At 44.3% G+C, this 19816-nt stretch overlaps 1 protein-coding gene across 1 annotated transcript in view; it reads left to right on the top strand.

The window, feature by feature from the left end:
• The window catches only part of LOC118388070 (GDNF family receptor alpha-2-like), a 96261-nt gene extending 86064 nt beyond the window's left edge, over positions 1 to 10197 (top strand). Inside the window, exons 6-10 of the mRNA XM_052525564.1 lie at positions 5030 to 5139; positions 6406 to 6546; positions 6872 to 7056; positions 7976 to 8023; positions 9508 to 10197. Coding sequence (XP_052381524.1) covers positions 5030 to 5139; positions 6406 to 6546; positions 6872 to 7056; positions 7976 to 8023; positions 9508 to 9630 — 607 coding nt within the window. The 3' untranslated portion in view covers positions 9631 to 10197. The remainder of the gene's footprint in view (positions 1 to 5029; positions 5140 to 6405; positions 6547 to 6871; positions 7057 to 7975; positions 8024 to 9507) is intronic.
• The last annotated feature ends 9619 nt before the right edge of the window (positions 10198 to 19816 follow it).

Raw genomic sequence — 19816 nt, 5'->3', positions numbered from 1 at the left:
GAGAAAAGGGTGGTCCATGACGGCAACGTAATGTCTATGCTCACATGGGCGTGGCCACTGATTTGGTTAACTTTATATGAAAACCCATATTTTCTCATTTAGAAGGTCAACATCACATTACATCTTTTCACAAATAGTTTCATGTTTAATCACATATTTATTTATTTATTTTTATTTCACCTTTATTTAACCAGGTAGGCTAGTTGAGAACAAGTTCTCATTTGCAACTGCGACCTGGCCAAGATAAAGCATAGCAGTGTGAACAGACAACACAGAGTTACACATGGAGTAAACAATTAGCAAGTCAATAACACAGTAGAAAAAAAATGGGCAGTCTATATACAATGTGTGCAAAAGGCATGAGGAGGTAGGCGAATAATACAATTTTGCAGATTAACACTGGAGTGATAAATGATCAGATGGGCATGTACAGGTAGAGATATTGGTGTGCAAAAGAGCAGAAAAGTAAATAAATAAAAACAGTATAAAAACAGTATGGGAATGAGGTAGGTGAAAAGGGTGAGCTATTTACAATAGACTATGTACAGCTGCAGCGATCGGTTAGCTGCTCGGATAGCTGATGTTTGAAGTTGGTGAGGGAGATAAAAGTCTCCAACTTCAGCGATTTTTACAAATCGTTCCAGTCACAGGCAGCAGAGTACTGGAACGAAAGGCGGCCAAATGAGGTGTTGGCTTTAGGGATGATCAGTGAGATACACCTGCTGGAGCGCGTGCTACGGATGGGTGTTGCCATCGTGACCAGTGAACTGAGATAAGGCGGACTTTACCTAGCATGGACTTGTAGATGACCTGGAGCCAGTGGGTCTGGCGACTATCAATATGTAGTGAGGGCCAGCCGACTAGAGCATACAAGTCGCAGTGGTGGGTGGTATAAGGTGCTTTAGTGACAAAACGGATGGCACTGTGATAGACTGCATCCAGTTTGCTGAGTAGAGTGTTGGAAGCCATTTTGTAGATGACATCGCCGAAGTCGAGGATCGGTAGGATAGTCAGTTTTACTAGGGTAAGCTTGGCAGCGTGGGTGAAGGAGGCTTTGTTGCGGAATAGAAAGCCGACTCTGGATTTGATTTTTGATTGGAGATGTTTGATGTGAGTCTGGAAGGAGAGTTTGCAGTCTAGCCAGACACCTAGGTACTTATAGATGTCCACATATTCAAGGTTGGAACCATCCAGGGTGGTGATGCTAGTCGGGCATGCGGGTGCAGGCAGCGATCGGTTGAAAAGCATGCATTTGGTTTTACTCGCGTTTAAGAGCAGTTGGAGGCCACGGAAGGAGTGCTGTATGGCATTGAAGCTCGTTTGGAGGTTGGATAGCACAGTGTCCAATGACGGGCCGAAAGTATATAGAATGGTGTCGTCTGCGTAGAGGTGGATCAGGGAATCCCGCAGCAAGAGCAACATCATTGATATATACAGAGAAAAGAGTCGGCCCGAGAATTGAACCCTGTGGCACCCCCATAGAGACTGCCAGAGGACCGGACAGCATGCCCTCTGATTTGACACACTGAACTCTGTCTGCAAAGTAATTGGTGAACCAGGCAAGGCAGTCATCCGAAAACCGAGGCTGTTGAGTCTGCCGATAAGAATTTGGTGATTGACAGAGTCGAAAGCCTTAAGGTCGATGAAGACGGCTGCACAGTACTGTCTTTTATCGATGGCGGTTATGATATCATTTAGTACCTTGAGTGTGGCTGAGGTGCACCCGTGACCGAAACCAGATTGCACAGCGGAGAAGGTACGGTGGGATTCGAGATGGTCAGTGACCTGTTTGTTGACTTGGCTTTCGAAGACCTTAGATAGGCAGGGCAGGATGGATATAGGTCTATAGCAGTTTGGGTCCAGGGTGTCTCCCCTTTGAAGAGGGGGATGACTGCGGCAGCTTTCAATCCTTGGGGATCTCAGACGATATGAAAGAGAGGTTGAACAGGCTGGTAATAGGGGTTGCGACAATGGCGGCAGATAGTTTCAGAAATAGCGGGTCCAGATTATCAAGCCCAGCTGATTTGTACGGGTCCAGGTTTTGCAGCTCTTTCAGAACATCTGCTATCTGGATTTGGGTAAAGGAGAACCTGGAGAGGCTTGGGTGAGGAACTGGGGGGGGCGGAGCTGTTGGCCGAGGTTGGAGTAGCCAGGCGGAAGGCATGGCCAGCCGTTGAGAAGTGCTTATTGAAGTTTTCGATAATCATGGATTTATCGGTGGAGACCGTGTTCCTAGCCTCAGTGCAGTGGGCAGCTGGGAGGAGGTGCTCTTGTTCTCCATGGACTTCACAGTGTCCCAGAACTTTTTGGAGTTGGAGCTACAGGATGCAAACTTCTGCCTGAAGAAGCTGGCCTTAGCTTTCCTGACTGACTGCGTGTATTGGTTCCTGACTTCCCTGAACAGTTGCATATCACGGGGCTATTCGATGCTATTGCAGTCCGCCACAGGATGTTTTTGTGCTGGTCGAGGGCAGTCAGGTCTGGAGAACCAAGGGCTGTATCTGTTCTTGGTTCTGCATTTTTGAACGGAGCATGCTTATCTAAAATGGTGAGGAAGTTACTTTTAAAGAATGACCAGGCATCCTCAACTGACGGGATGAGGTCAATGTCCTTCCAGGATACACGGGCCAGGTCGATTAGAAAGGCCTGCTCACAGAAGTGTTTTAGGGAGCGTTTGACAGTGATGAGGGGTGGTCGTTTGACTGCGGCTCCGTGGCGGATACAGGCGATGAGGCAGTGATCGCTGAGATCCTGGTTGAAGACAGCGGAGGTATATTTGGAGGGCCAGTTGGTCAGGATGACGTCTATGAGGGTGCCCTTGTTTACAGAGTTAGGGTTGTACCTGGTGGGTTCCTTGATGATTTGAGTGAGATTGAGGGCATCTAGCTTAGATTGTAGGACTGCCGGGGTGTTAAGCATATCCCAGTTTAGGTCACCTAACAGAACAAACTCTGAAGCTAGATGGGGGCGATCAATTCACAAATGGTGTCCAGGGCGCAGCTGGGAGCTGACGGGGGTCGGTAGCAGGCGGCAACAGTGATAGACTTGTTTCTGGAGAGAGTAATTTTCAAAATTAGTAGTTCAAACTGTTTGGGTATGGACCTGGAAAGTATGACATTACTTTGCAGGCTATCTCTGCAGTAGACTGCGACTCCGCCCCCTTTGGCAGTTCTATCTTGACGGAAGATGTTATAGTTGGGTATGGAAATGTCTGAATTTTTGGTGGCCTTCCTGAGCCAGGATTCAGACACGGCAAGGACATCAGGGTTAGCAGAGTGTGCTAAAGCAGTGAGTAAAACAAACTTAGGGAGGAGGCTTCTGATGTTGACATGCATAAAACCAAGACTTTTTCGATCACAGAAGTCAACAAATGAGGGTACCTGGGGGCATGCAGGGCCTGGGTTTACCTCCACATCACCCGCGGAACAGAGAAGGAGTAGTATGAGGGTGCGGCTAAAGGCTATCAAAACTGGTCGCCTAGAGCGTTGGGGGCAGAGGATAAGAGGAGCAGGTTTCTGGGCATGGTAGAATATATTCAGGGCATAATGCGCAGACAGGGGTATGGTGGGGTGCGGGTACAGCGGAGGTAAGCCCAGGCACTGGGTGATGATGAGAGGGTTGTATCTCTGGACATGCTGGTTGTAATGGGTGAGGTCACCGCATGTGTGGGGGGTGGGACAAAGGAGGTAACAGGGGTATGCAGAGTGGATCTAGGGGCTCCATTGTGAACTAAAACAATGATAACTAACCTGAAACAACAGTATACAAGGCATATTGACATTTGGGAGAGACATACAGCGAGGCATACAGTAATCACAGGTGTTGAATTGGGAAAGCTAGCTAAAAACAGTAGGCGAGGCTAATCAGCTAGCACAACAAACAGCAGGTAAAATGGCGTTGACTAGGCAACTGGGCCGACAGATAAACAAACAAGCAGAATGGGGTACCGTGATTAATGGACAGTCCAGCGTGCGTCAGCTATGTAGCCATATGTTTCACAATATTTAGATGTAAACCCATAATTAAGAAGTATACACAACCAAAGACACAGTAATGAGTGTTTCTTGTCCTTCATGAGATCACCATATGAAACACACTCGACATGACTGTTCCTTAAGTGTCCACAGACCACTCCCACATTGTCCAAAATCGAAATATTGTTTAATTATTCAAATTTTTGATGTCCAAGGGTCTCTCTGTGTTCCACTGTTTACATTCCAATCCCGAACACTACAGAGCATAGAGGCAGTATATTTTACGACTGCCATAAAACAGCCGACTTCCCGCTCTCCCACTCTACGAGAGAGAGCACGCTGTAGAGTGGACCCACTGTAACCTGATCCTTCAGATCGTCACAGGGGAGTTATGACAGCACAGGGACATGTAATCTTGTCAGTATATCCATAATCTTTGGATGAACTGACCACAGTTACAAGGTCATGTTTAGATGGGATAGCGTTTATGTCAAAATTATATATTTTTTCAGTTGCATTTTAGCTAACCCTTTAACTAACTCAAACCTAATTCTCCTAACTTGCTATGTTAATTGTCCTAACCTGCTGCATAAGTTCTCCTAACCTGCTACGAAAAGTAAATTCTGACAAACGGTATACCTTCTAGTCTAGTCAAAACCCAGTTACAGCCATGCATCAACAGAAAAGTGCAAAGTAGTTTCTAGGTAGATCATTCATTAACATTACAATTCAAACAACTGATTCACAATATCTTAGAACTATACAACAGTCACTTAGAAAACAATGTATCCCATAAAATAACCCTACAGTATGATTATAGACCGTACTGCAAGTAAAATGGTAAAATGACCATGTATTTGGTATTTTATAAGAATCCCCATTAGTTGTTGCAAAAGCAGCAGCTACTCTTCCTGGGGTCCACACAAAATATGAAACATAATACAGAATGACATAATACAGAACATCAATAGACAGCTCAAGAACAGCTCAAGGACAGAACTGCATACATTATGTTATGATGAAAATGTAAAATGTGCCTGTGTGTGTGCATGTAGATCAAGACTGGCTGATTTCCATACGAACTGTCAGATGACTGGTCACTCCATCACCAGCTGTCCCCATGATAACTACCATGGCTGCCTCATGGCCTACGTAGGCCTTATTGGTGAGTACACACACACACACACACACACACACACACACACACACACACACACACACACACACACACACACACACACACACACACACACACACACACACACACACACACACACACACACACACACACACACACACACACACACACACACACACACACGCCTAGCCGAAAATCTGTTGATGTGCCCTTGAGAAAGGCAAACAACACAAATTTGCTCGAGGTGCTCCGTAGTACTATGGCTGACCACCCTGTAAAACAACACATTTCACTGCACCTGTGTGATAATAAAAGGGTAAAGTCATTTGAAATCAATCACTTTTTGACATTATCCTGTTTGATTTCAAGGGACGTTTTGGACGTGAATGCCAAAACATTCTGGAGAATGTACTCAAAGTTGACCTATTTTGCATCATCAAAGGTTTTTGTGTTGTGGACGCTATCGGTTGATATCATTTCAATCATAGAAATAGAATTCATAAAATGGATTCCTTCAGACCACTGCTGGTACGCCCTTGAAATTGAAACGACTACCACAAAGATGGCCGCCGGTCCACTCACCGTCGAATGTCAACTTAAATGGTCATGTCTGTTGAATTATCTGTATTTCTATGATTTCAAAAGGTTTCCTATGGAAGTTTGACAGTATAATTTAAAAACAACAGATATTCCCATTCAAGTCAACATTCTCTGATGTGTGAACCTCCAACCGTCTTTCCGGTACCTTTTGAAAGTCAAAATGTATCATTTTTTCCCATTTTATCAGCCAAAACATGACACCCACCATGTATTCAAGAGCATGTTGTGTCTCAACCGATGTTGGGCACAACACAAAGACCTTGACATATATATATATTTTTTAATTATTATTCGTTTTTAATAGTTTGACAACCCTGTTTGTAAACTTTTAAATTCTATAAATCTCAAACGTTTATCTTTTTCAGTGATGAGACATGGATATCACATGGCACGGTGGGGTATGCAAAATAGGTCAACTTTATCTCTTGAATGTTTTGACATTCAGGTCCAGAAAGTCACATTCAGAGCACTTCTACAATGGGCTAATATGTATGGAACGTTTTATTCAAATCAAAAGGGGTGCTGTCAAAAAAGTGATTGAATTGAAATGGATTAACCCAAAACATCAGAATGTTTTTTACATACACTTTGTCCATATTACAGCAATTTGATGGAGAGGTTTCTATCCCAGCAGAAGTGTTCTTCAAACATACTCTTGGTCCTTACTATCATCCCCCCTCCCTCTCTCTCCAGGGTCTGATGTGACTCCTAACTACATGGACAGCAGTCCCAGTAACAGCACCATCTCTCCCTGGTGCTCCTGCAGAGGGACTGGCAACCAGGAAAATGAGTGTGACGCCTTCCTCAGAGACTTCACACACAACACCTGCCTCAGTGAGTGGAGTGCCAGTGTGTGTGCGTGTGTGTGTGTGTGTGTGTGTGTGTGTGTGTGTGTGTGTGTGTGTGTGTGTGTGTGTGTGTGTGTGTGTGTGTGTGTGTGTGTGTGTGTGTGTGTGTGTGTGTGTGTGTGTGTGTGTGTGTGTGTGTGTGTGTGTGTGTAGTGATGTTGGTACGTTGGTGTGTGTGTGTGAGAGAGAGAGGTCCCTAGGTGTTTTTTTTTTAAATAACAGTGACCTAGCTACAATACCTGCACTCCATCTTGCCTCTCTTAAAGTCACGACCTGTATCTTCTCTCCTTTTCTCCTGCCTGTTTTTGTAGAGAATGCCATCCAGGCGTTTGGCTATGGTCCAGAGGGGAGTGTACTTCCTGTTATAGAGTCTTTGGCCACGCCCTTTCCTCCCATACAGCCACCACTCAACTCTAAGCCTGCCCCCTCGCTCCATGCCAATGAAATCAAGCCTCAGGACAGCACCTGTGTCTTCTCAACCTGCGCCAACCTTAAGGTGTGTGTGTGTGTGTGTGTGTGTGTGTGTGTGTGTGTGTGTGTGTGTGTGTGTGTGTGTGTGTGTGTGTGTGTGTGTGTGTGTGTGTGTGTGTGTGTGTGTGTGTGTGTGTGTGTGTGTGTGTGTGTGTGTGTGTGTGTGTGTGTGTGTGTGTGTGTGTGTGTGTGTGTGTGTGTGTGTGTGTGTGTGTGTGTAGTGACGTTGGTTCAGGTGAAGTAGTGTATCTACTTTCATAGCGGATATTGGGCATAATCTATTAATTATTGAATTATATGAAATATCTGGTCCTGCCGCTCTATATATAAGTCTAACTGGAATGGAGCCTGGAGGGGGGAATGCACACACAGAAATAATACACAAAGGTAACAGTGTGGAATAGAATGGAATTATTCATGCTATTTGTATATGTATACATACATGGGTGTGTACATGTGTGCGTTCGTGCATGATTTTGCGTGTGCGTGTGTATACTGTAGTGTATGTTTAAACTGTCAGATCCGTGCAGCTGGGAGTCTGCTGACTCCTGCACAGAACTCCTGACATTCAGACTGATCACGTAGAGGGCAGGGGGAGGGTGTGGGGGTGTGTGTGTTTAATAACGTTAACTAGTTATTTCTCTCTCAGTTTTCTGCTCTCTATTATTCACTTAATTTCCTGGCCATGAAAACAGCTCTTCTTGTTCTGAGAAGAGGTAAGATCTGATTGGCTCTTCCAGCCAAGTGATGGGGGTAGATATGCTAATGAGACCCAGAGAGGGGCTGATGGGAGAGGGAGATAACTGGAGATACTGGCGTGCGCACAAGAGAGTGAGAGAGTGAGAGAGAGAAAGTATAGGATACATTACATGAGTCTGGTGAATGTGTTGTTGTTGCTCATGCTGTGTGTAAGTCAATACTGATGGTGTATGTTTTTTTTACAGGATGGAGAACAAAAGTGCATTCCCTCCAATGACTTTGAGTGTGAAGAGGTGAGTGTGAGTGTCTGTGCATTAGTGTCTGTGAATTTGTGTGTGAGTGAGTGTGTGTGTGTGTGCGTGTGTTTGCATGTGTGCGTTTGTGTGTGTGTGTGTGTGCTTGCATGTCTGTCTCTGAATAGCAGGTTGTATGAAAGCAACAAATTTGACATCAGTGTCTGTTGTAGGTGTTTTTGAGAGACTATGTTGCTCCTCCTGCTGCGACTCCTCTTTCATGAATTCCTTAATGGTTACGTTAAGGGTTAAGGTTTGGGATAGGGTTAAAACAAAAACAATTAAGTCCAACACTGGGATTGAACACACAACCCTAGGAGCCAGAGCTTGTGGCTTATACCCATCCACCATCCCTGTTCACAATGCTTTAGCAAAACCCAAGCCTACTTGATGGTATTAGTGCTCAACTGCATCTCCCAACATCCTCTGGAAATGGATGGATGTTCAATTTCAAAGTGAATTTTGAGCAACCTGGCTGAAATCACTCCTCCTGCTTTGTAACATTCCTCCACATTCTGTCCATTTGAAAATGGACTATTCTCTACATCTCCATCTACTCTGTCCATCAACTATCTTCATCACTCTTCATCCATCCATCTATTCACTCATAACTCAATCCTGTCTCCCCTCTTTCTCTCATCTTCTCTCTCTCTCCTCAAAACACATTTACATCTTATGTTTAATTCATTCTCTCATGCTCTCTCTCTCTCTGTCTCTCTCTCTCTCTCTCTCTCTCTCTCTCTCTCTCTCTCTCTCTCTCTCTCTCTCTCTCTCTCTCTCTCTCTCTCTCTCTCTCTCTCTCTCTCTCTCTCTCTCTCTCTCTCTCTCTCTCTCTCTCTCTCTCTCTCTCTCTCTCTCTCTCTCTCTCTCTCTCTCTCTCTCTCTCTCTCTCTCTCTCTCTCTCTCTCTCTCTCTCATGCTCTCTCTCTCTCTCTCTCTCTCTCTCATGCTCTCTCTCTCTCTCTCATGCTCCGAGGGGGGAGAGAGGGGGAGGATGACGAGAGGGGGGAAGAGGGTGTGAGGGGGAGAGAGGGGGAGGGAGATGAGGAGAGGGGAGAGAGGAGGGGGAGGAGGGCAAGAGGGAGAGAGATGGGGAGCGGAGAGGGGGTGAGAGGAGGAGAGAGGGTTCACGGGGCATAAAGTTGACGTTGTTTCCATGGGGACATAGTAGCTTACTGAAAGAGAGGGAGAGAAAGAAAAAAGAGAGGAATAAAAAGAGAGGGAGCGAGAAAGACTGATGCAGCCAACTCATTACAGACAGCTACTACAGAGGCTACTCTCTGAACAGTCACTGGTATTGCTCACTTCCTTTTTCTTCTTTCTGCCGTCTCTCTCTCTTTCTCTCTCTTTTCCATCTCTCGCTCGCTCTCGCTCTCGCTCTCTCTCGCTCTCGCTCTCACTCTCGCTCTCGCTCTCTCTCTCTCTCTCTCTCTCTCTCTCTCTCTCTCTCTCTCTCTCTCTCTCTCTCTCTCTCTCTCTCTCAGGCGTTATTGGCACAGGGTTCTAAGGGAGAAGAGGGTAGAGCCCAGCACTCTGCAGCAGCCCCTGGAACCCTGATTGTGAGTGTGTGCATGTCCATGTTGGGGCTTCTGCTCCAGGCTCTGTAGTACACATGTACACTCCTGACTGCTGACCACGAAACCCTGTCCTCGGGGTCAGACAGGAAGCCCAAACGCCACCCGCAGGAAGTTCTGTGACATCACATCCTCCACTACCATGTCAAAACAACAACATCGACAGAAAAACTGAGCGAAGATGAAAGCAGAGTTGAAGAAAGGAGGAAAGGTATTGGAGAGGAGAAGTGATGAGATGAGATGAGATGAGGAGGAGAAGAGAGAGAGGACAGAGAAGAGACTGGCACTCATTCTAGAGAGACAAAGAGAGGGAGAGAGAGAAGGAGACAGACACTGGATGGATGATTCTACACATGCCCTGTCCTATCCTCCCACCCTGAACACTGTGGACTCTCAGGTCTGCATCACCACCCTTTGTCTTGGTGTTTCTGAGTGTATAGACACTTTGGCTGAGATGGTAGTTCTGATGTCTAACTGATAGAGTGCAGAATAAGTTGGCGAAGTGTGCTGCCAAAAGACGCACTTCCTAAAAATCTGATGGGACACTACACCTCCAGAAATTCATCCTCATATGCATTTTAAAATAAACTGTAAACAGGGTGCGAATTACGGGGGAGACGGGGGGCTCAGCTCACCTGAATGAGACGTTAGCTCCCTTAAATGCAACTAAAGTCAAACTTTGGGGGGGTCGCTAAATAATGCTAATTTAACTATTCTCCTATTTGTTTAAAATGCAGTGGTAAATATGTTTTACAGTGGTAAATATGAGAATAAAAGCTTACAAATGAAACAAACACCCCTATCTCTCTGTCATGGTTTAAACCATTTATTTCTATGTAGAGGCGCTGTCCACTTAGTACTGCTGAATTTTGGCCTCAGCTGAGCTCCTTTACACATAGATTTTCCTTTGTACTTCCTCATTTGAGGAAGTCCTTGATAAAAAATAGCCTTTATTCCAATGCATTAGATTTATTTGTTGGTTTATCATTGTTTGCTTTTGTCGGTCAGCTGTTTAGAGGCTCAATGCTTTGTTTTTCAGGTGCGTGTGGGTATTGGTGTTCTCCCTGCCACCCGTGGCCAGAAGTACCAGACCGTTTATTTAGCTTTATTATTTTCTATCAATATTTGTTTTCTTTCCTAGATCAGCTGATGATGGTCAACAGTATCACTAACCAACTAGCCTATAGCTGGACACCAATATGCATCCAGTCCATCCATCAAGTATACATTAATGAAAGTAGGCCTTTAAGGTAACTTGTTTGGTTAGAAGCATCTGATTATGGCATAGGTCTACATCATTTTGGATTTATGTTTTCACATCATAAAATGTCATGTTGGCATAGTTACACTTACAGTACATCTACAGAAATCTCCAAGATCCAGGATTCGTACAAGGTTTAAGTTCAATGTTCTAATTCAATTGTTAAATACTTATTTATGACAAATAACGCCGTCAATAATGTAATTCATGTAAGGAACTAAAGTTACTGTTTTATGTCACTGATCTGTGAAGACTCCAAGCATTAACTCATGAGTTATGGACAGCTCATGAACTAGGATGTAAAACATGTTTTGATTCAACTCATGTATTACATTGAATGTAGGCTTCCTTTTCTGCGTGTGTGTTCATGTGTGTAAAACTACCTCGGCTGAGAGGGTAGGCTACCGGCAGTGGTGTAGGCCTAGCGGTGGGTAAACGCAAGCAAACGCTGTTTACCCACCTTTTTCTGAAAAATGCATTGAAAGTAGTCTATAGGGAGCGTTTTCACAGCGACCGGCAATAGGCTACTGGTAGGCCTATTAGAAGTTCATGGTAAAACACATTGTGGCCTAGTAAGTTGACACTGTGTGTTAGGGTAACCATCCCGTTTTCCTAGGACAGATACAGACGCATTTCAGGTGTCCCGACTTTTCAGGCTACAAAAATGTCCATTTGTCAGCAAGACGCATCAATTAATGCAGGCCTAATCAATGGCAACCTCTGAATGTCATTAGACACACTGTTTGGTGTTTTGTAACAAATGTCTATTTCCATTCATCAAATGACGTGAGTATACATGCAGCTGGAATTCTGGAATTATTTTGGAGTATACCAACATGCACAGGTAGCCTACTGTTTGAAGTGATTTGTTTGGCAATCAGATGAAAATATCATGACTGGTTGTGTTCATGCCACATTAAAAGGTCATTCATTTCTACCGTTTAAATGACATCTTCATTATTAGGCCCATACATTTTTTTCAATAGAGACCCACCCTGAATGTCATGCGGTAATTCGCACTCTGACTTTACACCTAAAGTGTGAAGAATTGGACAGGGCAACAATCGAGGAGAGGACTAATCTGCTAGGGCCTCTGACTCTGCTTTCATTAGATGGACACTACTGGAATTGGACGAGACTGCACAGACTCTAATGTGATTGGAGCAAAAAGTCCAGATAGGAGGGACTGTTCCTCTGTCTCTGACCTCAGTAACCTTCACATCTCAGACAGACAGACAGACAGACAGACAGACAGACAGACAGACAGACAGACAGACAGACACACAGTCAGCAGCAGTGATAGCATTTCTATCTTTCTTTCACACACACACACACACACACACACACACACACACACACACACACACACACACACACACACACACACACACACACACACACACACACACACACACACACACACACACACACACACACACACACACACACACACACACACACACAAACAACTCCTTAAAGAAACCTTGCAGACTTTCTCCCTCAACCTCTTTAGTCCTCACTGCCTGGCAGATGGTTAATACACACACGTGCGCACACACACACATATTCCACCCTCACGTGCAAACACAAATACACACAAACTTACAGAAACACGTCAAGGACACTTTGCAGACTTCTGCAGACACTATTGTAAGTTGAAGTGGTTTTCTATCTCAGTTGTGTTGTTAAAACTGTAAAAAGAAAATAGAGTCATGTAAAAATATGATTAAAAAAGTACATCTCACTACACAGCTGTGTGCAGCAGTTTAAGTGTATACATTTGTATTATATATTTGTGTGTGTGTGTGTGTGTGTGTGTGTGTGTGTGTGTGTGTGTATTATAATTGTGTGCATTATACCTCTGAAACTCTGTGGAGTATTTTTATATGTTGGAGTGTGAGGCTAGTGGAGATCCAGAACACGGACAGAGGCGTGACACACACTTGTTCTCCGGGGAATGTGTGTAAATCATCTGTTGCCATGGATACTGGTGGTGCCAACACTCTGTCAGGTCTTACTGTACTTGTCATCTTTTCTTTTCCTGCTGTGAGAGAGAGAAAAATAGAGAGTGAGAGAAGAAGAGGGGGAGAGAGAAAATGAGAGAAAAGCAAGAAGAGGAGGGAGAGGAGGGGAGGATTATAAGGTGCAGGTTTCTTTGTACGCTTTTACTGAGCTACAGCAGCGTAAATGAAATATGTGTCTAAAGACCTGAATAAAAACATCTGTAACAATACCTGAGTTTTCTGTGTGATTGACTAATACAAACATCATGAGATCTGTATTGATGTGTGTCTATGTTTTTCCTACTTTGTTTCAGCAAGTGGTTTCATCTAGTACAAAGACATCAGCTACTACTATGAAGTACACTACATGACCAAAGTATGTGGACAATGTCATTGTATGCTGTAGAGTTAATAGCTCCAGACCATTATTCCTCCTCCACCAAACTTTACAGTTGGCATTTTGCATTGGGGCAGGTCGCGTTGGCCTGGCATCCGCCAAACCCAGACTTGTCCGTCTCACTGCCAGATGGTGAAGCGTGATTCATTACTCCAGAGAACGCGTTTCCACTGCTGCAGAGTCCAATGGCGGCGAGCTTTACACCACTCCAGCTGACTCTTGGCATTGCACATAGTAATCTTAAGATTGTGTGCAGCTGCTCGGCCATGGAAACACATTTTATGAAGCTCCCAATGAACAGTTATTGTGCTGACGTTGCTTCCAGAAGCAGTTTAGAACTCGTAGTGAGTGTTGCAACCGAGGACAGATGATTTTTATGCGCTTACGCGCTTCAGCACTCGGCGGTCCCGTTCTGTGAGCTTGTGTGGCCTACCACTTCACGGCTGAGCCGTTGTTGCTCCTAGACTATTCCATTTCACAATAACAGCACTTACAGTTGACTCGGGCAGCTCCAGCAGGGCAGAAATTTGACAAACAGATTGTGGGAAAGGTGGCATCCTATGACGGTGCCACGTTTAATGTCACTGAGTTCTTCAGTAAGGCCATTCTAATGCCGATGTTTGTCTATTGAGATTGTATGGCTGTGTGCTACATTTTATACGCTGTCAGTAACAGGTGTGGCTGAAATAGCCGAATCCACTCATTTGAAGGTGTGTCCAAATACTTTTGTATATATGTCACTTTTAAGGTTTCAGGTAGCCTAGTGGTTAGAGCGTGGAGGCAGTAACTGAAAGGTTGCTGGTTTGAGTACCCAAGGTGACCAATCTGTCGATGAGCCCAACAAGGTATTTAACCCTAATTTGCTCCAGGGGCTCCGTACTACTATGTAAAACAACACATTTCACTGCACCTATCTGGTGTGTGACAATAAAGCAGTTTCATTTTATCAAATTTTATGAAACCTGAATCTCAAGGTCGGTGCTAATTTTCATTATTCTCCTCTAATCAGGGACTGATTCAAACCCGGGACACCAAGTACATTCTGCTTAGCTCTCCATTTCAGAGAAAGTTTGGTCACGTCATATCTTCAATCTACTTTTCGTTCACAATGTACGAGCACAGACAGACAGACTGGCAGCGAGAGGAGTTAATCACAGTCTTAATTCTCTCCTCCTGCTGTAACTGTGTTTAAAACATAAGCTCATAATATGAGGATTTATCTACAGTGTGTGCATGCGTGTGTGTATGGATATGCAGCAGCAAAGACAAAGGGGCATTCAGCCCTCCTGCATATTGCTATAGCAACAAGTGTGCAGTGCGTTGGGAAAAGGCTAATTGCAAGCCAAGAAAGAAGGAAGGGGGGGCGTTGATAGAGAGGTTTGTACAGTCAATGACCAAAAGCTCCCTCTGGTCTCAACGGTGGAATGTTACTAATATTTTTTATAAGAAATAAATATTTTTAACTGCTGTTAAAATGTTTGTCAAATGGTTTTGCTATATTTCAGTTCTGTGATGCATATAAAGTGTAATATTGGGATGCAAACTAAATTTTTTATTTAACCAGGCACGTCATTTCAAATCAAGAAAGAGAGAGAGAGAATTATAGAGAGCATACATAAATTGACACAGGACACCGGATAAGACAGGATAAATACTCCAGATATAACAGGCTGACCCTATCCCCTCGACACAAACGACTGCAGCATAAATACTGGAGGCTGAGACAGGAGGGGTCGGGAGACAGTGACCCCATGTGATCATACCTCCGGACAGGTCCAAACAGGCAGGATATAACCCCACCTACTTTGCCAAAGCACAGCCCCCACACCACTAGAGGGATATTGTTCTGAATCCCTTTTGGCCCGACAGTCTAGGGGGGGATGGTAATGAGACCCGTAACATAACTCATGCAATTTATAATTGTGACGAAGTAAAAGTGAGAATGAAATAACCACGACAACTGAAATCTACCGTCAAACTTTATTTGTAAACAAACGGTAATGGGGGGGGAGCAGGAAAAGGGGCTGAGCTGGACCCAAGGAAAGAAACAATAAGTATCCAAAAACACCCCCTAAGCTAGACTAGCCTACTTTAACAATAGCTAACTAACCAACCAAAAATACAGTGGGTGGTCCGCCCAGTTCTAACTAGTGTATTTGACAAAGTCTACCTACGGGTAGTGTATGCCCATGGGCGACTTGTCTTCGTTTCCCACCAGCAAACAAACAAACACCATAACCAAAACAATACTCACAAGTGATGAAAAAGTGCTATGGAGGTGCTCAAACAAAAGAGAGGTTAATACACAAAGCGAGCGTGAAACACAGAAACCTACAGACATGGCATTTACAGAGAGATTGAGCTCTAGAGCAAACAACTGATGGAGTTTTTAAACCAAGGGAAAGGAACTGTGATTGGGTAGGAAACAGGAGGAGGTGTGTCTTCTGATTGATGATTGGATTGTTGACTGATTGGGGAGTGATGATTTTCACCTGTGAGGGTAGAAGGAGAGAAAAGAAACGCACACACAGGATACTTGTATCCGTAACAGATATCTTCAATCACCAACTTACCATCCTGAGACAAGGCCGAGTATAGCCCACAAAGATCTCCGCCACGGCACAACCTTAACACTCCTGGGCCAGACTACACTCAGTCATAGGACCTACTGAAGGGATGAGTCTTCAATAAAGACTTAAAGGTTGAGACCGAGTCTGCGTCTCTCACATGGGTGGCAGACCATTCCATAAAAATGGAGCTCTATAGGAGAAAGCCCTGCCTCCAGCTGTTTGCTTAGAAATACTAGGGAAATTAGGAGGCCTGCGTCTTCTGACCGTAGCGTACGTGTAGGTATGTACGGCAGGACCAAATCGGAAAGATAGATAGGAGCAAATCCATGTAATGCTTTTTAGGTTACCAGTAAAACCTTGAAATCAGCCCTTGCCTTAACAGGAGGCCAGTGTAGGGAGGCTAGCACTGGAGTAATATGATAAAAAATTTTGGTTCTAGTCAGGATTCTATCAGCCGTACTTAGCACTAACTGAAGTTTATTTAGTGTTTTATCCGGGTAGCCGGAAAGTAGAGCATTGCAGTAGTCTAACCTTGAAGTAACAAAAGCATGGATAAATCTTTCTGCATCATTTTTGGACAGAACATTTCTGATTTTTGCAATGTTACGTAAATGGAGAAAAGCTGTCCTTGAAACAGTCTTGATATGTTCGTCAAAAGAGAGATCAGGGTCCAGAGTAACACCGAGGTCCTTCACAGTTTTATTTGAGACGACTGTACAACCATTAAGATTAATTGTCAGATTCAACAGAAGATCTCTTTGTTTCTTGGGACCTAGAACAAGCTTCCCTGTTTTGTCCGAGTTTAAAAGTAGAAAGTTTGCAGCCATCCTGTTCCTTATGTCTGAAACACAGGCTTCTAGCGAGGGCAATTTTGGGGCTTCACCATGTTTCATTGAAATGTACAGCTGTGTGACTTCCGCATAGCAGTGAAAGTTAACATTATGTTTTTGAATGACATCCCAAGAGGTACAATATATAGTGAAAACAATAGTGGTCCAAAAACAGAACCTTGAGGAACACCGAAATTTACAGTTGATTTGTCAGAGGACAAACGACTCACAGAGACAAACTGATATCTTTCCGACAGATCTAAACCAGGCCAGAACTTGTCCGTGTAGACCAATTTGGGTTTCCAATCTCTCCAAAATAATGTGGTGATCGATGGTATCAAAAGCAGCACTAAGGTCTAGGAGCACGAGGACAGATGCAGAGCCTCGGTCTGATGCCATTAAAAGGTAATATACCACCTTCACAAGTGCTGTCTCAGTGCTATGATGGGGTCTAAAACCAGACTGAAGCATTTAATATACATTGTCTGTCTTCAGGAAGGCAGTGAGTTGCTGCGCAACAGCCTTTTCTAAAAATGTTGAGAGGAATGGAAGATAGTTTAAACATATAGAAGGCGGTCCCGTTCTGTGAGCTTGTGTGGCCTACCACTTCACAGCTGAGCCGTTGTTGCCCCTAGACTATTCCACTTCACAATAACAGCACTTACAGTTGACTCGGGCAGCTCCAGCAGGGCAGAAATTTGACAAACTGATTGTGGGAATGGAAGATAGTTTTAAACATATATTCTGGGTCAAGGTTTGGCTTTTTCAAGAGAGGCTTTATTACTGCCACTTTTAGTGAGTTTGGTACACATCCGGTGGATAGAGAGCCGTATATTATGTTCAACATAGGAGGGCCAAGCACAGGAAGCAGCTCTTTCAGTAGTTTAGTTGGACTAGGGTCCAGTATGCAGCTTGAAGGTTTAGAGGCCATGATTATTTTCATCATTGTGTCAAGAGATATAGTACTAAAACACTTGAATGTCTCTCTTGATCCTAGGTCCTGGCAGAGTTGTGCAGACTCAGGACAACTGAGGTCTGGAGGAATACGGAGATTTAAAGAGGAGTCCGTAATTTGCTTTCTAATGATTATGATCTTTTCCTCAAAGAAGTTCATGAATTTATTACTGCTGAAGTGAAAGCCATCCTCTCTTGGGGAATGCTGCTTTTTAGTTAGCTTTGCGACAGTATCAAAAATACATTTTTGATTGTTCTTATTTTCCTCAATTAAGTTGGAAAAATAGGATGATTGAGCAGTGAGGGCTCTTTGATACTGCACAGTACTGTCTTTCCAATTAAGAACAAATTCTTATTTTACCGTCTGGAGCATGTCTGGAGCAGTGGAAACGCATTCTCTGGAGTGATGAATCACACTTCACCATCTGGAAATCTGATAGACGAATCTGGGTTTGGCGGACGCCAGGAGAACGCTACCTTTCCCAATGCAAAATAGCAACAGTAAAGTTTGGTGGAAGAGGAATAATGGTATGGGGATGTTTTTCATGATTCGGCTATGCCCCTTAGTTCCAGTGAAGGGAAATCTTAAAGCTTAAAGCTACAGCATACAATGACATTCTAGGTAATTCTATGCTTCCAACTTTGTGGCAACAGTTTGGGGAAGGCCCTTTCCTATTTCAGCGTAACAATGCCCCCTTGCACAAAGTGAGGTCCATACAGAAATGGTTTGTCGAGATTGATGTGGAAGGACATGACTTCCTGCACAGAGTCCCCACCTCAACCCCATCGAACACCTTTGGGATGAATTGGAACACTGACTGCGAGCCAGGTCTAATCGCCCAACATCAGTTCCCAACCTTTTTTTTTTTTTTTTTTTTTACCTTTATTTTACTAGGCAAGTCAGTTAAGAACAAATTCTTATTTTCAATGACGGCCTAGGAACAGTGGGTTAACTGCCTGTTCAGGGGCAGAACGACAGATTTGTACCTTGTCAGCTCGGGGATTTTGAACTTGCAACCTTTCGGTTACTAGTCCAACGCTCTAACCACTAGGCTACGCTGCCGCCCCCTGCCGACCTCACTAATGCTCTTGTGGCTGAATGGAGCAAGTACCCTCAGCAATGTTCCAACATTAAGTGGAAAGCCTTCCTAGAAGAGTGGAGGCTGTTATAGCAGCAATGTTATAGCAGCAATGCCATGATTATAGAATGAGATCTTTGGCGAGCAGGTGTCAGCATACTTTTCATCATGTAGTGTACATTTCAACTGTATATATGACATGGGACAGGTCTTTTCATTTTTTTTGCCCATAACCATGTTTGTGAGGTGTATACTTTTGCTTCAAAGTAGATTTGTTTAAGACTACTAGGAATCACTCTGTGTGGCCCTGATTTAACCCACTGCAATAAAGGTTAAAGGAATGCAGGAAAAGGAAGAGCCGTCTCTGCCTCTCTCTCTTTCTATCTTCCTCTCACTTTCTCTCTCTTCCCCTCTCACCCCCTCTTTCTATTTTGTTTCTCTCCCTCCCTGTCTCTATCTCTGATAAAGCAATCATGGTAAACATCAGGAGGAATCACAAGCAGATAACCACATGACATACCACATACACACACAGGCACAGGAACAGGCATGCACACACAGCCCTGTCTGTGCTGACAGGACTGTGAAAGCTCTCTGCTGGTGGCAGAAAGGCCTCCAAGGATGACAGTAGCAATCAGCACAGTGTGCACACACACCACCCGTGTCCTGTGTTGATGAATGTGTCAGCTGAGATCAGTGTGTCTTGTTCTGTCGGGCCCTCTGAGGTTGACTTCTCTTACTATAACACCCTAGCACCAGGAGATACTGCAACTTGAGAGAGAGAGCGAGGAGAGAGAGCGAGGAGAGAGAGCAGGAGAGTGATAGCAGGAGAGGGGAGAGTGAGAGAGAGAGAGAGAGAGAGAGAGAGAGAGAGAGAGAGAGAGAGAGAGAGAGAGAGAGCAGGAGAGAGAGAGAGAGAGAGAGCAGGAGAGGAGAGAGGAGAGGAGAGCAGGAGGATAGCAGGAGAGGGAGAGTGAGAGAGAGAGAGAGAGAGAGAGAGAGAGAGAGAGAGAGAGAGAGAGAGAGAGAGAGAGAGAGAGAGAGAGACAGAGAGAGACAGAGAGAGAGAGAGAGAGGGAATAGTGGGTGGGAGAGGAGAAAGATGGGAGAGTTGGGGGAGAGAGC

Source organism: Oncorhynchus keta, chromosome 9 (genome assembly GCF_023373465.1).
Source record: "Oncorhynchus keta strain PuntledgeMale-10-30-2019 chromosome 9, Oket_V2, whole genome shotgun sequence".
Classification (NCBI taxonomy): Eukaryota; Metazoa; Chordata; class Actinopteri; order Salmoniformes; family Salmonidae; genus Oncorhynchus; species Oncorhynchus keta.
The sequence above is the reverse complement of the archived record's forward strand: the minus strand, read 5'-3'. Positions and strand labels throughout refer to the sequence as shown.